This window comes from Leucoraja erinacea, chromosome 4 (genome assembly GCF_028641065.1).
Source record: "Leucoraja erinacea ecotype New England chromosome 4, Leri_hhj_1, whole genome shotgun sequence".
NCBI classification, from domain to species: domain Eukaryota; kingdom Metazoa; phylum Chordata; class Chondrichthyes; order Rajiformes; family Rajidae; genus Leucoraja; species Leucoraja erinaceus.
The window spans coordinates 53,845,793-53,863,923 of NC_073380.1; the positions used below are offsets into that span (position 1 = coordinate 53,845,793).

The 18,131-nt window shown below is 46.1% G+C and overlaps 1 protein-coding gene across 1 annotated transcript in view; it reads right to left on the minus strand.

The window, feature by feature from the left end:
* Positions 1 to 2,658: 2,658 nt before the first annotated feature.
* Positions 2,659 to 18,131, minus strand: part of LOC129696424 (carbohydrate sulfotransferase 9-like) — a 58,883-nt gene continuing 43,410 nt past the window's right edge. Inside the window, exons 3-4 of the mRNA XM_055634305.1 lie at positions 6,850 to 6,881; positions 2,659 to 5,987 (exon numbers count right to left, since the gene is read on the minus strand). Of these exons, the coding sequence (XP_055490280.1) occupies positions 4,914 to 5,987; positions 6,850 to 6,881 (1,106 nt within the window). The 3' untranslated portion in view covers positions 2,659 to 4,913. The remainder of the gene's footprint in view (positions 5,988 to 6,849; positions 6,882 to 18,131) is intronic.

Sequence of the window (18,131 nt, forward strand, 5' to 3'; positions counted from 1 at the left end):
GTTTAAAATTTATATATCTCAATAAGATCACTCCTCAGCCTCCTGCACTCCAAGGAATAAAGTCCCACAAAATGTAACTCAGCGACTGAACGGACAACCTCTCAAGTCAGGAAATTTTACAAGAAACTCAACGTGATCTTAGAACATGAAGGGTCTTGACCTGAAACGTCACCCATTCTTTCTATCCAGAGATGTTGCCTGTCCCGCTGAGTTAACTCCAGCATTTTGTGTCAATGATCTTAGAACAACTAGTTCAAGGACAGCTTCTTCCTAGCAACCATATTGAACATTCCACAACACTAACCTCAGCAACTATGACCTTCGTTGTGTCTTTAGCTGCATTGTGGATTTGGGGATTTTTTGCACTAGAACTACAGTTGTGAATTAGTTGAAGTTTGATTGTTTTATTTGTTTGTGTGTACTGCTGTTATAGTCCAAATATTGCTGAGGGCAGTAAGAATTTAATTGTTCTGTTGTTAGCACAGATAACAGTTCAACACTGTAGAGCACTGAAGAGGCTGGAGCAGCTGGGCTTGTACACTCTGGAGTTTAGGATGAGAGGATATCTCATTGAAACAAATAGGATTATAAAGGGTTTGCACATGCTAGAGGCAGGGAACATGTTCCCGTTGAAGGGGGAGTCCAGAAACAGGGGCCACAGTTTAAGAATAAGGATTTGCCATTTAGAAGGGAAATGAGAAAACACTTTTTCTCAGAGTTGTGAGTGTGGGAATTCTCTGCCTCAGAGTGCGGTGGAGGCCGGTTCTCTGGATACTTTCAAGAGAGAGCTAGATAGGGCTCTTAAAGATAGTGGAGTCAGGGGATATGGGGAGAAGGCAGGAAAGGGGTACTGATTGGGGATAATCAGCTGGCTCTCAGGACTAAATGGCCTACTCCTGCACCTATTGTCTATTGACTTGCTTTGTTTAGTACAGAGATTACTTTGGTTTAGTGATACAGCGTGGAAACAGACCCGTTGGCCCACCAAATCCACACAGACCAGCGAGCAACCGGCTGAGAAGGACGTACACGACGGCCGATGAGAACAAAGACCCGGCGGGCTGCTGCTACAGCGGGAAGCTCGGAAGCCCCACAGGCCGGTGAGTTGAGGAGGGAGGGAGGGAGGGATGGAAGGGAGGAGTGGGCTGGTAGGAGAGGGAATTGCCTACAATACCTTCAAGGTCGTGTGCAGGAGGCTCCAGGGCACAAAGTTGGTCGGGTGAGGAGAGGAACGTCAGGTCACGGGGCTGCAGCAGCCTGGGGCTTACCTGCCTCAGAGTCGCTCCAGTACTGCCAGCATGTGGACCGGACTTTGGGCTTTTTCTTTGCAAATGACACCAGAATATGGCAAGTGTGCATTTGTGGGTTGTGCAAAAGAATTTCACTGTGCTGAGCATACATGACAAAAAAAGAACCATCAAACCTATCCACACTAGTTCTATGTTATCACACTTTAGCATCCACTCCCTACACACTGGGGGGCAATTTAGAGAAACCAATTAACATGCAACGCACGTCTTTGGAAAATGTGGGAGGAACCAGGAGGAAACCCATGCGCCTGAGGTCAGGAACCCAGTTATCTGGGACACAGGGAGAACGTGCAAACTCCGTACAGACAGCACCCAAGGTCAGGATCGAACCCGGGTCTCTGGCGTCAACTCTACCAGCTGTGCCACTGTGCTGCCCTGAACCTTGAAATTTAGGCAGTGTTTAATGGCATCTTTTTATCAACCATTCCAAAGCCCTGGGTGGCGTTTCTGGTCGAGGCCCTTCTTCAGACCCATTCCTTCTCCCAAGAGATGCTGCCTCTCCTGCTGAGTTACTCCAGCATTTTGTGTCTAGCTTCGGTGTAAACCAGCATCTGCAGTTGAGTCCGTCACATTCCGAAAGCTTGCCTAGATTTCTTCCTTATTTACTCTCTCACAATTGGTATTTAAAACAACCAATGTGGATATTATATTAGTGAGGAAAACATACAGATCCCATCGTCAATTCCCCCATAATGTTTTTCCAGTCTCCCTGTGGAACTTTATACAGTAGTTAGTCACATGAGACAATTCTTATAGACAGGGCTGCCAACATTGGGTGAGAGTTGGGAGTGAGAAATTGCAAGAGACCAAACCTGAGGGAGCGAAACGAGAGGGGAGGGGGTGGGAAGGGGGTGCCCCCCTTTCCATTGGTACGGAACTTTTGCATTTTTCAGCTTGAAATGGAGCAATCTGGTGCATACTGTAGCAAGTTTTTTAAACTTACCCTTGAATGCAATATTTATGCTTTAAATTGGATTAGCTATGAATAAGGTTAGGCTAAATTACATTCCTAATTTCATTCCACAGTCGAGCCAGGCTCTGATCAACAGGTGCAGCACATGAATGACCTTGGTATATTCATGTATGGAAATCAGATTATAATCAAACACTTGGCCCATTTTGGAGACTTTGGATACGGAGAGCACATAGGGATATGGATCACGTGCAGGCAGATAAGAGTTGGGCTTGGCATCTTCTTTTACACAGACATTGTGGGCCGAAAGGCCTGTTCCAGTGCTGTACTTGTCTATGTTTGATACTGGAAGTGTTGAGCAGCTGATGAAAGCTCATTTACTTGAAACGTTAACTCTACTTCCCCCTCCACAGATGCTGCCCATGCCATAGAGCATTTTCAGTTTTTAATGGTTTTATTCCAGTTTTCCAGTGAAAAAATCCAAGTGAAATGAAAACATAAAATTATCCAGAGCAACTTGAGAACATCTTAAAACTTACTCCTGTATTATTCAGCACATTTTACCCAGAATATATGTTATTGATATCACTCGGTAATATCACAAAAGGTTTGAATTGAATTGAATTAAGAGATACAGCATAGAAACAGGCCCTTCGGCCCACCGATCCTACGCCAACCATCAATCACCTGTTCACACCAGTTCTTTGTTATCTCACTTTCTCATCCACTCCCTACACACTAAGGGACAATTCACAGAGGGTCAATTAACCTACACACCCACACATCTTTAGGATGTGGGAGGAAACAGAAGCATCCAAAGGAAATCCATGCTGTTGTGGGGAGAACGTGCAAACTCCGCACAGATATCACCTGTAGTCAGGGCCGAATGTGTTGAATAAGCGTGGCACGGTGGCCCAACATTAGAGTTGCTGCCTTATGCCCCTGTCCCACTTAGGCGTTTTTTTAGATGACTACAGGCGACTAGGCTGTCGCCACATGGTTGCCGGGGTCTCGCCGGTATGGCCGTGAGCAGTCTCTTCAGTCGCCCAAAGAATTGTAGCATTTTTCTGGTCGCCGCTGGATTTTGATATGTTCAAAACCTTTCGGCGACAGTCGGGGACAGTTGGCTTGATGCCAATGAGCGTAGCTTGATTTCTCCTGACGTAGGTGCTGACGTAGGTTGTCGCCAGGATGACGAAGGTTGTCGCCAGGATGACGAAGGTTGTCGCCAGGATGACGAAGGTTGATGCCGGTGCTGACCGGTGAATTCCATTGGCCACTACCTACGTCAACCTATGTTAACCGGCGACAGAATTGCCACTGAATCGTCTTACCTTGTCGTAACTTGTCGTGGGTGGACATAGGTTGTCCCAGGTGTGTTCGTAGGTGGACGTCTTAATGGGTCACCGGTTGTCGGTAGCTTGCCGTAGCTTGACGTCGACTAGGTGGCAGGTTGTTATAGACATTGTCGTAGGGGAGTCCAGTCGCTGTTTTTTTTTTTGGCGACCTGCTACGACTATGACAGTCGCCGGCAATCGCAGGAAAACATCCCCTAGGTGGGACAGGCCCATTACAGTGTCAGAGACCCGGGTTGGAGCCAAACGGAAGTGTATCAGAAACTTAGGGAGGCAAATCAGATTGTTCATATAACTATATCCCATCTACACCACAACTACCCCAAAGAGCAGACTGTGCTCGATAATACTTTGCAAGTTGCTCATTGTACAATAATGGAATTGTCGAAGACTAGGATTCTTACAGTGATCTTAGGTGTATCGCAGGGTTTATTCAAAAATACCACAGAAAGCCCTGGAAACACCCAATACTTAGAAATGTTGTCAATGTTTTAGCAAAAAACAACCTTCACCAGTAGTGGGGGGGTGAGAACAGAGAGGGACCAATATGGCTCGGATAAGTACTTTCAAACCCAGAAACGTGGCAACTCTTTGCGTACTTTATGTTATATGCAAAAACGAAAGGATTTCATTGTACCCAGGTATATGTGGCCATAAAATATAATTGAACTGAATTGAATTAGCTTGGTACACAGTACCCAAGTTCATGAAACACTCAGCTCAGGAAATACCCCATTACCTCTTGGCCACGAGCTAAAGCAACCGATATCGCCAACTCAAAACATTGGAACATTACTCCAAATCCATAGGAAAGTACTCGTCATCGGGTCACACAGCATGGAAACAGGCCCTTCAGCCCAACGCTCACACTGACCAACATGCCCCATCTACATTAGTCCCACCTGCCTGCTTTTGGCCCATATCCCTCTGTCCTATTAATGTACCTGTCTAAATGTTTCTTGAACGTTGCGATAGTCCCTGCCTCAACTACCTCCTCCGGCGGCTCGTTCCGTACACCCACCACCCTTTGTGTGAAAAGGTTGTCCCTCAGCTTCCTATTAAATCTTCCCCCCTTCATCTTAAGCCTATGTCCTCTGGTTAGGTTGCAAAGGAAATAGGTTCTGCATGGGGTGGAAGATTGCAAACCTTCACGTGGTCCGCCCTGTTTCAACGAATGCAATCAACCTGGCGTGCACAATCAAATAAGATCAAATAGAACAAGTTGTCCTTCAACCTTCAGCTGTGCACGCCATACGCAAGAAGAAGAAGGTTCTGCATCACAAAATATATTAAAGATCTCTTGTTGATAATTACACTCCCAATCCAAACTCCGCGCTAAAGATGTGGCTTGGAATAGTTAAACATCAGGTAGTCCATGTTATAGAAGTTGTATAGCTGCTGTCTTTCAAAGGGGGTTATTTGGACGAGGTATTGATTGACCACAGTGGAGGTAGTTCTCTCATCCGCGGAATGCCTGTCCTTGAAACTCGGGAAGCGTAGACCCTGAGGGGCGCCGATCAGCTTCAGGAAGTAGTTAGCGTCTTGCTCCAAGCTCTCAAACTTTCCAATGAAGTCATAGTTGATGAGGCAGGGTGAGCACAGCTTGCTGATTTGCTCCCAGTGAATGTCCATGCCGATGGGTTTATGGGGATCCAAGAGGTAACGGACAAACTCGCTGAATCTCACCCCCGAGCCCGTTTTGAGGGCTTCCTCACTGGCGTTGGCCCGGTACTTTTTCAAGATGGCTTTGCCGAAGACTGGGTGGTAGTAGTTGTTGGGGTGCTCGAACTTGTCCCGGAAAGCAGACACCAGTCTTTCCATGGGGTCCCTCACGAACAAGACCTTGGTGAAGCTGTTGAGAAGCTCGTTGGCCTCCCTCAGGTTGTAGCTGTCCAAACGCCTCAGCTTCTTGCTGGTGTGCACAAAGTCGTGCGAGATGTTGTGTGGGGAGGAGGCCTTTCCGCTCAACACCATCAGGATACGTTTCCAGTTGGAGCAGCCGGCCTTGGGAACCTCACAGTACAGGAGCTTGTGCCTCTCCTCCACGTAGACCTGGGACACTAGGCGGATGAGGGAACGGCGGTGCTTGTTGATGTAGAACGTCTTGCAGAAGCTGGCCAGGAACCTCCTGCGTTGCTCGTGGACTGCATCCACCGCCAGGGACCAGGTTGAGAGCTGCAAGGAGGTCAGGTTGCTCCTCGGCTCCATGAACCTCTTCAACAGAAGGGTCCTCATCCTCCTCTGCTGGAAGAGCCTGCGCTTCACCAGATCCTGGACCATGCTGGAAGTAGACATCAAGCTCTCTGAGGCAATCTCATCGCCGACCCTCTCTGCACCGTCACCCACAACACTCCCGTTCTGGAAAACTGTCCGATCCTTCCTTGGGCTCTTGGATGGATCTTTCCACAACTGTAACGAAACGAAAATCAGATTAACTGAATGGTCAGTAGTTTTCCTTTGGAGATGCAGCACAGAAACAGGCCCTTCAGCCCACTGAGTCCACACAGCAGCGAACCACACATACCAACACTCTCCTACACACTAGGGACAATTTAAAATGTTACAAAGCCAATTAACCTACAAACCCGTACATCTTTGGAGCTGCTTAACAGAATGTACACTTTCCCCCAATACAGTCTTTTACCCAGAGTAGGGGAATTAAGAACCAGAGGAAATAAGTCTTGTGTGAGGGGAGAAATATGTGATAGGAACCTGAGGGGCAACCTTTTCACTCAGAGAGTAGTGGGTCTATCGATCGAGCTGCCAGAGGTAGCTGAGGCAGGGACTAAAACAGCATTTCAAGAGTCAAGTGTTTTATTGTTATATAGTATGTCCCAAACAGAACAATGAAATTCTTACTTGCAGCAGCACAACTGAAGATGTAAACATCGTACTCTGTAAACAATATAATAAACAGAAAATAAAGTTATAAAGCCCTAGCCTGCTCAAACTTTCCCTATAGCTCAGACCCTTGAGTCCAGGCAACATCCCCCTAAATCTTCTCTGCACCCTCTGTGTCAGGCAGCATCTGTGGAGGGAAAAGGACAGGTGATGTTTGGGTCGGGGCCACAAGCTGGTGGACATGGTTTTCAGATTCCTGTACCTTATTGCTGATGGTAGCAGCGAGATGAGAGCGTGGCCAGGGTGGTGTGTGATGATAAATCATATTGTGAGGGTCAGATGTTAAGGTGTTCACTTTCTTATTGCCTGCCTCATCCATATAGTTACAGTGTGCCATATCATTGTGGATTGTGTTTTTGGATTAAATTACCTTTGTAATCCGGTCCTGACGAATCTTCAACACTGGAAAAGAAAACAGTATCAATGTAAAACTGCAATGAAGATAGACAAAATCTTAAAGAACAGAAGTGAATTCATCAAACTGTGGACACAAATATCAGACGTTGGTGAGGTCACATTTAGAGTATAGTGTTCAGTTCTGGGCACCATGCTAGAGGAACCATGTTGTCAAGCTGGTATGGACACAGGGAAGATTTACAAGGATGTTGCCAGGACGAGGGTCTGAGCTATAGGGAGAGGTTGAGCAGGCTGGGACTCTATTCCTTGGAGCGCAGGAGGATGAGGGGTGATCTTGTAGAGGTGTACAAAATCATGACGGATACCATAGATCGGTTGGATGCACAGTAAACTAATCGCAAACCAGAGGACACAGGTTTAAGGTGAGGGGAGAACCTGAGGGGTAACTGTTTAACACAAAGGGTGGTGGTGTATGGAATGAGCTGCCAGTTGAGGCAGATATTACCAGAACATTTAAAAAACATTTAAACAGGTACATAGATAGGACAGGTTTAGAGGGATATGGGCCAAATGCAGGCAGGTGGGACATGTTGGTCGATCTGGGCAAGTTGGGGTGAAGGACCTGTTTCTACGCTGTATGGCTCTGACTGTAATATCACCACTCAGCCTCCTGTTTTCCACTAATTAAAGTCCTTGTGTTCCCAACCTGTCGGCGTGGGCAAGTTGGGTCGAAGGGCCTGTTTCTGTTTCTCTGAGACTCTACAACAGAGCGGCACATTGGTACTGCTGGGAGATCTGCTGCCTAACACGCAGGAGACCTGAGTTCGTCGCTGAGCTCGGGCACTGTCTGCTTGGAGTTTGCATGTTTTCCCTGTGACGACATGGGTTTCCTCATAATGGTTCTGGTTTCCTCCCACATCCCAAAGATGTTCAGGTTTGTAGGTTAATTGGCCCTTTGTAAATTGCTCCGAGCATGGAGGGAGTGGATGAAAAAATGGGATAACATAGAACCTTGAGAAGGAGTTTCTTCCCAGAGGCCATTCGCACTGTAAACGCCTATCTCACCAGGGACTAACTCTACTGAACGTTTTTCCTTCCATTATTTATTATGTAAAAGAATATGTGTGTTATGATTGTGTTTATTATTTGTTTGGTTGTTTGGTTGTTCGTCTTTTGCACAAAAGTCCGCGAGCATTGCCACTTTTATTTCACTGCACATCTCGTATGTGTATGTGACAAATAAACTTGACTTGACTTGAACCAGTGTGAACGGGGATCGCGGGTTGGGTTAGACTTGGTGGGCTGAAGGGCCTGTTTCCATGCTGTATCTCTAAACTGAACTAAAGAACATAGAAAATAGGTGCAGGAGTAGGCCATTCGGCCCCTTGAGCCTGCACCGCCATTCAATATGATCATGGCTGATCATCCAACTCAGTTTCCCATACCTGCCTTCTCTCCATACCCCCTGATCCCTTTAGCCACAAGGGCCACATCTAACCCTCTTAAATATTGCCAATGAACTGGCCTCAACTACCTTCTGTGGCAGAGAATTCCAGAGATTCTCCACTCTCTGTGTGAAAAATGTTTTTCTCATCTCGGTCCTAAAAGATTTCCCCTTTATCCTTAAACTGTGACCCCTTGCCCTGGACTTCCCCAACATCAGGAACAATCTTCCTGCATCTAGCCTGTCCAACCCCTTAAGAATTTTCTAAGTTTCTATAAGATCCCCCCTCAATCTTCTAAATTCTAGCGAGTACAAGCCGAGTAGAAACAAGTAGTGCAAAGAGAAAATATAGTGTTACAGCAATGGGGTGGATTGGAAGTTCATGTATTGCACATGAGAGGATTCTTCTGTGTAACAGTCTGTGTAACAGTGGGGAAGAAGGTGTTCCTGAATCTGGTGGTATGTGTTTTCAAATCTTCCTATCATCCGCCCGATGGAAGAGTTGAGAAGAAGGAATGACAGGGGTGTGATGGGTCCTTGGTTATAAAAACAAGGACTCGCAGATGCTGGTTCAAACAGTGGTGCAACAATGTTATGGCGCCTCTCAGCGGCAGAGACACGGGTTCCATCCTGACTATGGATAGTGGTCGTGCGCAGTTTGTACCGTCTCTCTGCATCCACGTGAATTTTCCCCAATTGCTCTGGTTTCCTCCCACATTCCAAAGACGTACAGGTCTGTAGGTTAATTGGCTTCAGTAACATTGTAAATTGTTCCCAGTGTGTATGATAGTGTTAAGGGCCTGTCCGACTTTCCCGAGCTGCTCACAAATTCTCCCGAGTTTTTCCCTTGATTCAAAGTCGGAGAATGTACGTAACAGGTCCGTAGATATATCGTAGTGGTCTCCTAATTAGAGGAAGGACATCCTTGCGATTGAGGCAGTGCAGCTTAGGTTCACGAGATTGATCCCTGGGATGGCGGGACTGTCATTTGAGGAAAGATTGAAAAGACTAGGCTTGTATTCACTGGAGTTTAGAAGGATGAGGGGATATCTTATAGAAATATATAAAATTATAAAAGGACAAGCTAGATGCAGGAAAAATGTTCCCAATGTTGGGCGAGTCCAGAACCAGGGGCCACAGTCTTAGAATAAAGGGGAGGTCATTTAAGACTGAGATGAGAAAAAAACGTTTTCACCCAGAGCGTTGTAAATTTGTGGAATTCCCTGAAGGCATTTGTGGCCAAGTCACTGGATGGATTTAAGAGAGAGTTTGATAGAGCTCTAGGGGCTAGTGGAATCAAGGGATATGGAGAAAAGGCAGGCATGGGTTATTGATTGTGGATGATCAGCCATGATCACAATGAATGGCGGTGCTGGCTCGAAGGGCCGAATTACCTTCTCCTGCACCTACTTTCTATGTTTCTATGTTATGTCAGCCCAAGGTACTCGGGGCATCAGGTAAGTCGGGATGTTTTTTCCAGCATGACAAAAAATGTCCACGAGTAAAAAGATAGTCGGGAGGAGAAAAATTGCAACATTTAATGCCCCGAGTACCTACGGCTGACATAACGAGCCGCTACCATATATCTACGGACCCGTTACGAACATTCTCCGAGTTTGAATCAAGGAGAAAACTCGGGGGAATTCGTGAGCAGCTCGGGAAAGTGGGACAGGTCCTTTAGTGTAAGGGGTGATCGCCGGTCGGCGTGGACCCGTGGGCTGAAGGGCTTGTTTCCGCAGTTGTATCTCCAAAGTCTACAAGTCTAAAGACACAAAGTGCTGGAGTGACTCAGCGGGTCAGACCGCATTTCAGGAGAACATGGATTGGCCACATTTCGGGTCAGGATCCTTTCTCCAGAACCTTTCAGGTCAGACCCTTTTTCAATCGACGATGTTTTGGGCGGGGTCGTTGATTTTGGAGAAGGACCCCGACCTGAAACATCGCCAATCCATTTTCTTCTGAGGTGCTGCCTGGCCCGCTGAGTTACTCCAGTCTTCTTAGGTCGTTGTTTGTGTTGGCTGCTTTCCTGTGGCAGCGTGAAGTGTAAATAGTCAGTGGTGGGAAGTCATAAAAGCCTCTGCATTCTTCCCTCTGTGTTGGAAGCTTTTGAATTTGTCCCACTGCAGTAGGCAGGCAGAGATTACCACTGCCAGGGGAGGTGCTGCTCAAATGCAGCACAGATAGATAATAGATGCAGGAGTAGGCCATTCGGCCCTTAAAGCCAGCACCACCATTCAATGTGATCATGGCTGATCATCCCCAATCAGTACCCCATTCCTGGCCTCTCCCCATATCCCCTGACTCCGCTACCTTTGAGCCCTATCTAGCTCTCTCTTGAAAGTATCCAGAGAACCGGCCTCCACCGCCCTCTGGGGCAGAGAATTCTATAGAGCTGGAGCTACAGTTTTCAGAAGAGATGTAATACCAAGGCCACATAACGTGAAAGTAAAATATACCAGGGCAATATGTTGGAGAGTAACCGTAGAGTGTTCTTTGGAACCCTGACGTCATAGAGTCAAACAGTGTGAAACAGGCCCTTCACCCCAACTTGCCCACACTGACCAACATACCCCATCTACACTAGTCCCACCTGTCTGTGTTTGGCCCATATCCCTCTAAACCTGTCCTATCCATGTACCTGTCTAAATGTTTCTTAAACATTGCAATGGTCCCTGTCTCCTTCCCGGGCAGCTCGTTCCATACACCCACCATCCTTTGTGTGAGAAAGTTACCCGTCAGGTTCCTATTAAATCTTTCTCCCCTCACCTTAAACCTATGCCCTCTGGTTCTTGATTCTCCTACTCTGGGCAAGAGACTCTGTGCGTCCACAAAATCTATTCCTCTCCTGATTTTGTACATCTCTATAAGATCACCCCTCACTTTTCTGTGCTCCAAGGAATAGACTGGCAGCCTCTCCCTGTAGTTCAGGCTCTCAAGTTTGGCAACATCCTCGTAAATCTTCTCTGTACACCTTTCTAGTTTGACAGCATCATTCATATAACATGGTGCCCAAAACTGAACACAATACGCTAAATGTAGCCTCACCAGCGTCTTGTGCAACTGCAACATTATCTCTCAACTTCTATACTCAGTACTATGATTGTTGTTGAGCATCCATCCATCCATGATGTAGTATCCATCATACAGTCAAAAGCTCTGGCTGTGCTGCATTTGAACAGAAGGGCCATTCATCCCACCTCGTCCATGCCGACCAAGATGTCTACACTGAAACAATTGGATAGTTACATGGATAGGATAGATTTGGAGAAAAACGTGCAAAATGCAGGCAGGTGGGATTAGTGTAGATGGGGCATGTTGGTCAGTGTGGTCAAGTTAGACCTAAGGGCCTGTTTCCACACTATATGATTCTATGACTAGTCCCATATGCCTGAATTTGGCCCAATATTCCTCTATCCATTTATCTACCCAAATTACTTTTAAATATTACATAGGAAAAAAAACATAGAAAAAATATGCTGGAGGAGGCCATTCGACCCTTCGAGCCAGCACCGCTACATTGTTACTGTTGTATTATTGCTGGAAAGTATTGCCTGCTCTCCTAAAGCAAACCCTGCCTAATGCCGCAAGAAATTGCAGAGAGTTGTGGATGTAGCCCTGTCCTTTACACGGTCCAGACTCCCTACCATTGATTCCATCTATACTTCACGCTGCCTCGGGAAAGTAGCCAACATAATCGAGGACCACTCACACCCCGGTCATTCCCTCTTCTCCACTCTCCCATCGGACAGAGGATACAAAGGATTAAAGCACGTACCACCAGATTCAGGAACAGTTTCTTCCCCGCTGTTGTCAGACTTGAATTGAACTCTCAGCTAAGGGTGTAACCATGTTCTCCCAACCTACCTCATTGCGGCTTTTATTTACCTGCACTTTCTCCGTAAATGTAACACCATAACGCTGTAACTCTGGATTCTGCACGCTGGTGTTTTTCTCTTTGCACTACCTGTTGTTCTTGTGTATAGTATGATTCTCTTGAATAGTACATCAACAATGTTTCTCATTGTATCTTGGTACACCTGACAATAATAAATCAATACCAATATCGATAGTATCTGAAATATTGCACTAAATTTTATTCCCGTTATTCACTTTATCCTATATCTGTACACTGTGGGCGGCTTGATTGTAATCATGTACAGACTTTCTGCTGACTGGATAGCACGCAATAAAAAAAGCTTTTCACTGGACCTCACACACATATAGACTAAAGAGTCCCTGGGCAGGGTCCGGATCGTTCTTGGTCAGTTTAGGTTTTAATTTTATACAGATAGACAACCATAAAGGAGACCAAAGAGACATCAGAGATCAAAGACCCCAATGAAATACCCCAGTGGAACCCAATGGTGTGCCTTAGGAATCAGCGCTGGGCCCATTGTATTTGTCATCTCTATCAATCATTTGGATGGGAATGGACAAGGCATGATTTGCAAGTTTGCAAATGATACTAAAGTGAAAGGCCTTACCGAATATTGAAAGGCCTGGATAGAGTGGACGTGGAGAGGATGTTTCCACTAGTGGGAGAGTCTAGGAGCAGAGGCCACAGCCCCAGAATAAAAGGATGCAGATTTAGAAAGTAGATGAAAAGGAATTTCTTTAGCCAGAGGGTGGTGAATCTGTGGAATTCATTGCCACAGACGGTGTGGAAGCCAAGTCATTGAGTATTTGTAAAGCAGCGAATGGCAGATTCTTGATTGGTAAGGGTGTCAAAGGTTACAGGGAGAAAGCAGGAGAATGGGGTTAAGAGGGAAAGATAGATCAGCCATAATTGAATGGCGGAGTAGACTTGATGGGCCGAATGGCCTAATTCTGCTCCTAGAACTTATGAACATGAATTTTACTTTGGAGTCATGTGAGTGATTCCGTGAAGAACCCACTCAGCACGCATGCGCGGCATTACGTCCAGCAGAGCAACAGCGGCACAGCGGGAGTCAGGCTCTCCCGCTATGGAGGTGAAAGAACGGACCGTCAGGTAAGCTGATGCCGGGTTTTCTTTCACAGGGAGCCTTCTGCTGTCCAGCAGACAAGAAAGGCTCTTGGATAAACCTGTCTCCCGCTTGCCTTCACGGAGTAGCGTCCATCTGGGGGGGGCAGCAACAGAACAGACCTGTCCCCGCTCGACTCCAAGGAGGAGCGTTCCATCTGAACAGACCTGTCCCCCGCTCGATTCCACGGGGGGGGGGGCAGCAACAAGGCGGTAGGACCGCTTACCGGGCGGTCCGCTATACCCCGACACCGCGCCGAGCCCAGCCCGCTAGCGCCTGAGTAGCGGGCTGGAAGTAAAGCCATGGAAGAGGCGTCCGGCCGGTGGCTCAGATTATCGGACGGGGACGTCTCTCCGCCCAGGCGGGGGAGAGACAGCCACCTGAGCCGCATGGAACGGCTCTTGGAGCAGGAACTCCAGCGAGGTGCACCCCAGGAGGGGCGCTCTCGCAGAGGGGGTCAGGCACTCCCTCCACAGTGCCTTGTGCACTGTCCATTGCTTCCTCCTTTCCAGAGGATAGCTTTGGTGACCAGGACTGGGCTGGTCAAGAACAGGGGCAATGGCTGAAGATCTCGGGAGTATGCAAGGGGTGCAGGAACAGGAAGAGCTGCTAGGTGTGGTGGACCGCTACGTGGAAACCCCACGTGCAGGAGGCCGTTAAAAGCCTGACGACAGCCATCACATAATTTTTCTCGTTCCATGGACAAATACGGAGATGACCACAACCTTCGTAAACAAGTCATAAGACCTGCCATAAATCCTACATTGCGGGGTTGTACATACCCCAGCCACTGAGCCAGACACACTTCTCTGTGGCAAAAACCTCACAAAGCATATGAAGGACATGCAAGAGGTTTTACAAAACTTTCGGCTCATGAGGGCAGGGCCGGGACGAGCAAACCAAAAACAGTAATTCCTACGCAGCAGCACCCCATCGCATCCATCAGTCAACGTCTATCATATCGGACTGATGAAAGCTCGGGGTCCGCATTCTATCACCGAAAGTCTTCTTTAGACCAGGGCCCAGAGCGGACCCCATGGAAAATGTGCCACCCCCCAACGTCACCGCCACGTCAGACGACGTGCAACTCTCGTTGGACCGGCAGGAAACAGAAGAATACCCATAACCATGGAGGTAGGTGGGTCTGGTTCCTACCAGCATATCGAGTAATACTAACACACGGGAGTCTATCACGAGTGATCAGTATATTCTCAATTGCATTAGTGGATACAAATACAATTCATACTAGAAAAATTGCCACCAGGTCAACATTCACCCCAGAGGGTATTTTTCCCCTCCGTTAACGAAACAAGAGGGACAAGCTGAACTGGTGAGAATAATTACAAAGGGTATCATGGGAAAACCTGAACCCTTGCAATTCGTATCAAATATATTCACTAAACCCAAAAAAGATGGTAGATGTTGCATCATCATTGACTCAACTTCACTAAATATGTTTGTTAAGTATTATATTTCAAAATGGAACCGGTTGTTACTGACAAACAACTAAATTCCAAAGGATACTTCATGGCAAGCATTCATCTTAAAGATGTTTACTATTTAGTACCATTCACAAGGATCATCGCAGATTTACCTGGATGGGGCAGCTATAGCAGTTTAAAGCGTTACCCAATGGGTTCACATCAGCCAAGAGTGTCACCAAGACACTAAAACCAGCTCTGGCAATATTCATTGTCATGGCATATCTTAATGATATCTTAAATGGTAGGCAAGACCATGAAATTGACTATGTTAGCTGTTCAGCTACCAAACAGTTATTCGAAACCCTGGGATTGTCTTACATCCAGATAAATCTAAGTTGAAGCCATCCACTATCATGGACTACTTGGGCTTCACAATTAATTCAGTCTACATGACTGTAACATTGCCAAGAGGCAAAATAGTTGATTTGGCACAATCGTACAACAATTTAATGGTCAACAAACTACCAACTACTCGACAAGTAACAGAGTAGTTGGGAAAATGGTAGCAGCATTGCCGGCTACATAATTCAGACCTTTGTACCAAAAACGACATACAGGTCATTATGATCGTTTCATGAAGTTACCCACTGAAGTAATATCAGAACTGCAGTGGTGGGCAAAAAAACCCAAAAAACCTTTGACATAGTTTTCAGCCTATTATCATCACTAACCCTACGTCAGTTATCCAAACAGATGACAGTGCTCAAGGCTGGGGAGCAACTAACTCTATATCCAGCACAAGTAGTAGATGGACTAACCCAGAATCATCGTTACCACTTACACTTATAATTAATGGGTATTAATTATCTCGAGATGTTTGGGTGACTTTTATGGTTTAAAAGCATATGCATAAATATGCATCACTTGCATGTACGGTTATAAATAGATAATACTACGGCGGTGGCCTACATTAACCATATGGGTGGCATAAAATCGGTATCATGCGACAAGTTGGTCAACACTATTTGGCAATGGTGTGTCCAAAGACATATTTGGCTATCAGTAACTTACCTACCAGGTAAGCTAAATACAGTGGCAGACACCAGGTCACGTAAATTTAATGACAACATTGAATGGATGTTAAAACCCCCCAAGCAATATGGCATGCGAGATATCGATTTATTTGCATCAAGGCTAAATCATCAGGTACCTATGTATGTCGCTTGGGAACCAGACCCTGAGACAGCAGCGGTAGATGCGTTCGCGCTGGATTGGGGAAATTCTTCTTCTATGCATTTCCTCCCTTCTGCCTCATCAGTCAGGGACTACGCACAGTACAAATGGACTCTGTTTCAGGTATTTTGATAGTACCCGACTGGCCTACACAGCCATGGTTCACAATACTCCATGACATGGTTGTTGAAACTCCGATGGTATTCCCCAGTGACCCAGAGTTATTAACACCCAGTGTCGGGCACAAGCCACCCGTGCCATGGAAAAATTAAACTCCTGGGTTGCCGATTCTGCACAAACCACTTCTGGGGCTGGGATTATCATAACAAACCGTCGACACCATGTCAACATCCCTCCGAACATCCACTAAAATAACAGCACTTGTCCAGCATCAAAAAATGGGAGAAGTACTGCTTGGATACAGGGATCACCTACTCAACCACTACAGTTACCAACGTACTGGAATTCCTGGCGAACCTTCACCACAATGAAGGACTCAGCTACAGAGCCATCAACACAGCTAGAACTGCCCTGCCTGTCTATATAAAACCAGCTCCAGGACAACAGGCCATGGGGTCCCACCAACTGGTGGTCAAACTAATGAAGGGTATTTACAACTCTAACCCCCTAGACCAAGGTACACCCATATATGGGATGTCAGTGTGGTCCTGACATACCTCAGGGGATGGCCACCAGCCGGATCCCTCAACCTGGAACCATCTATGCTCTAAACTCTAATGTTGATGGCACTTGTATCTGCACAGAGGGTCCAGTCACTACACCTATTGCGACTGGACACCATGCTCACAGCTCCAGACCAGATCTCTGTCGTTATCCAGGGAATGATCAAACAGAGCAGTCCAGGAACACCTAATCCAGTCGTGGAATTCTGGGCTTACACGCCAGAAACACGGTTATGTGCCATGACCCTACTATCCTACATAGACACAACCAAAATATTCGAGGGAGATGAAAAGCCTTGTGGGTCAGTCATAAAAAACCTTATGGTCGGGTGATGAGTCATTTCGAGATGGCCCAAGCAGGTGCCAAAAGCTGCTGGGATAAAAACTAACATGTACAAATTTCACTCCACCAGGGCAGCATCCACGTCGACGGCTAAAAGAATGGACGTGCCTATAAACCACATCCTGGCTACAGCAGGATGGTGGGGGGAAAGACCGTTCAGAAATTTTATAATAAGCCGTTGGCAAAACCTGTTTTATTTGCAGGAAAGATTTTACAGACTGCAAATATTTAATTTAAGCCCAGGGGAGCAATTTAATTTCTTTGTTGTTATTGTTAAAAAATATCATCGTGTTTTCTACAAACAGATTCATTGGTTGGTACGATAACACACTTCCTCCCTCAAAGACTTTGGCAGTGATGTAGTAATAACTGTTACACGGTTTGAAATCACAGAGCTTTGAAATCTTCACGGAATCACTCACGTGACTCAGAAGTAAAATAGTAAGATTAAACGAGACCTTACCAGTTTGAAGTTTGATCTGTATTTTATGAGGAGTTACGATGCGGGATTACGTGCCCTCCGCTCCACCCTCAATAATATGGGTCAAATTCATAAACTGATGTTTCCTTGTCTTTACTATGTTTACTTCAATAACTGTGTATCTGTGATTCCACACTGCTGCTTTGAAGTATGCCGCGCATGCGTGCTGAGCGGGTTCTTCACGTAATCCCTCATCGTAACTCCTCATAAAATACAGATCAAACTTCAAACTGGTAAGTTCTCGTTTAATCTTACTATTCTCCCACGTGTAGAAACAGCCTCTCCACATCCACTATATCTGGGCCTTTCTTCTGGGGATATATTTTGCAATGTATTCTCCTGGGGGAAAAAAAACATTGGATTAAATGTGAGCGGCAATGGAAATGATTGCACTGCAAACACTTCAGGAGGTTTTTACAGTTTATGTATGAGTAACGATTCATTTTGCTGTTGATCACCTTTACAGCTTGAAGACCAGGTGTCTGTAAAAACTGGTGAATAATCAAAACAAAATTGCTCACTTCAACCATAACTTCTATTTACAGAGCACAGATCTGGAAGACCAAGGTGAAAATAATTCTGTTAATAATGGTATTTGTTCTCCTTAAAGACCAGGTTTCGTATCAAGATTGAGAAGATTCGGTATGATGATGAGTACTCTTGTCGTAGTTCATAGGACCTACG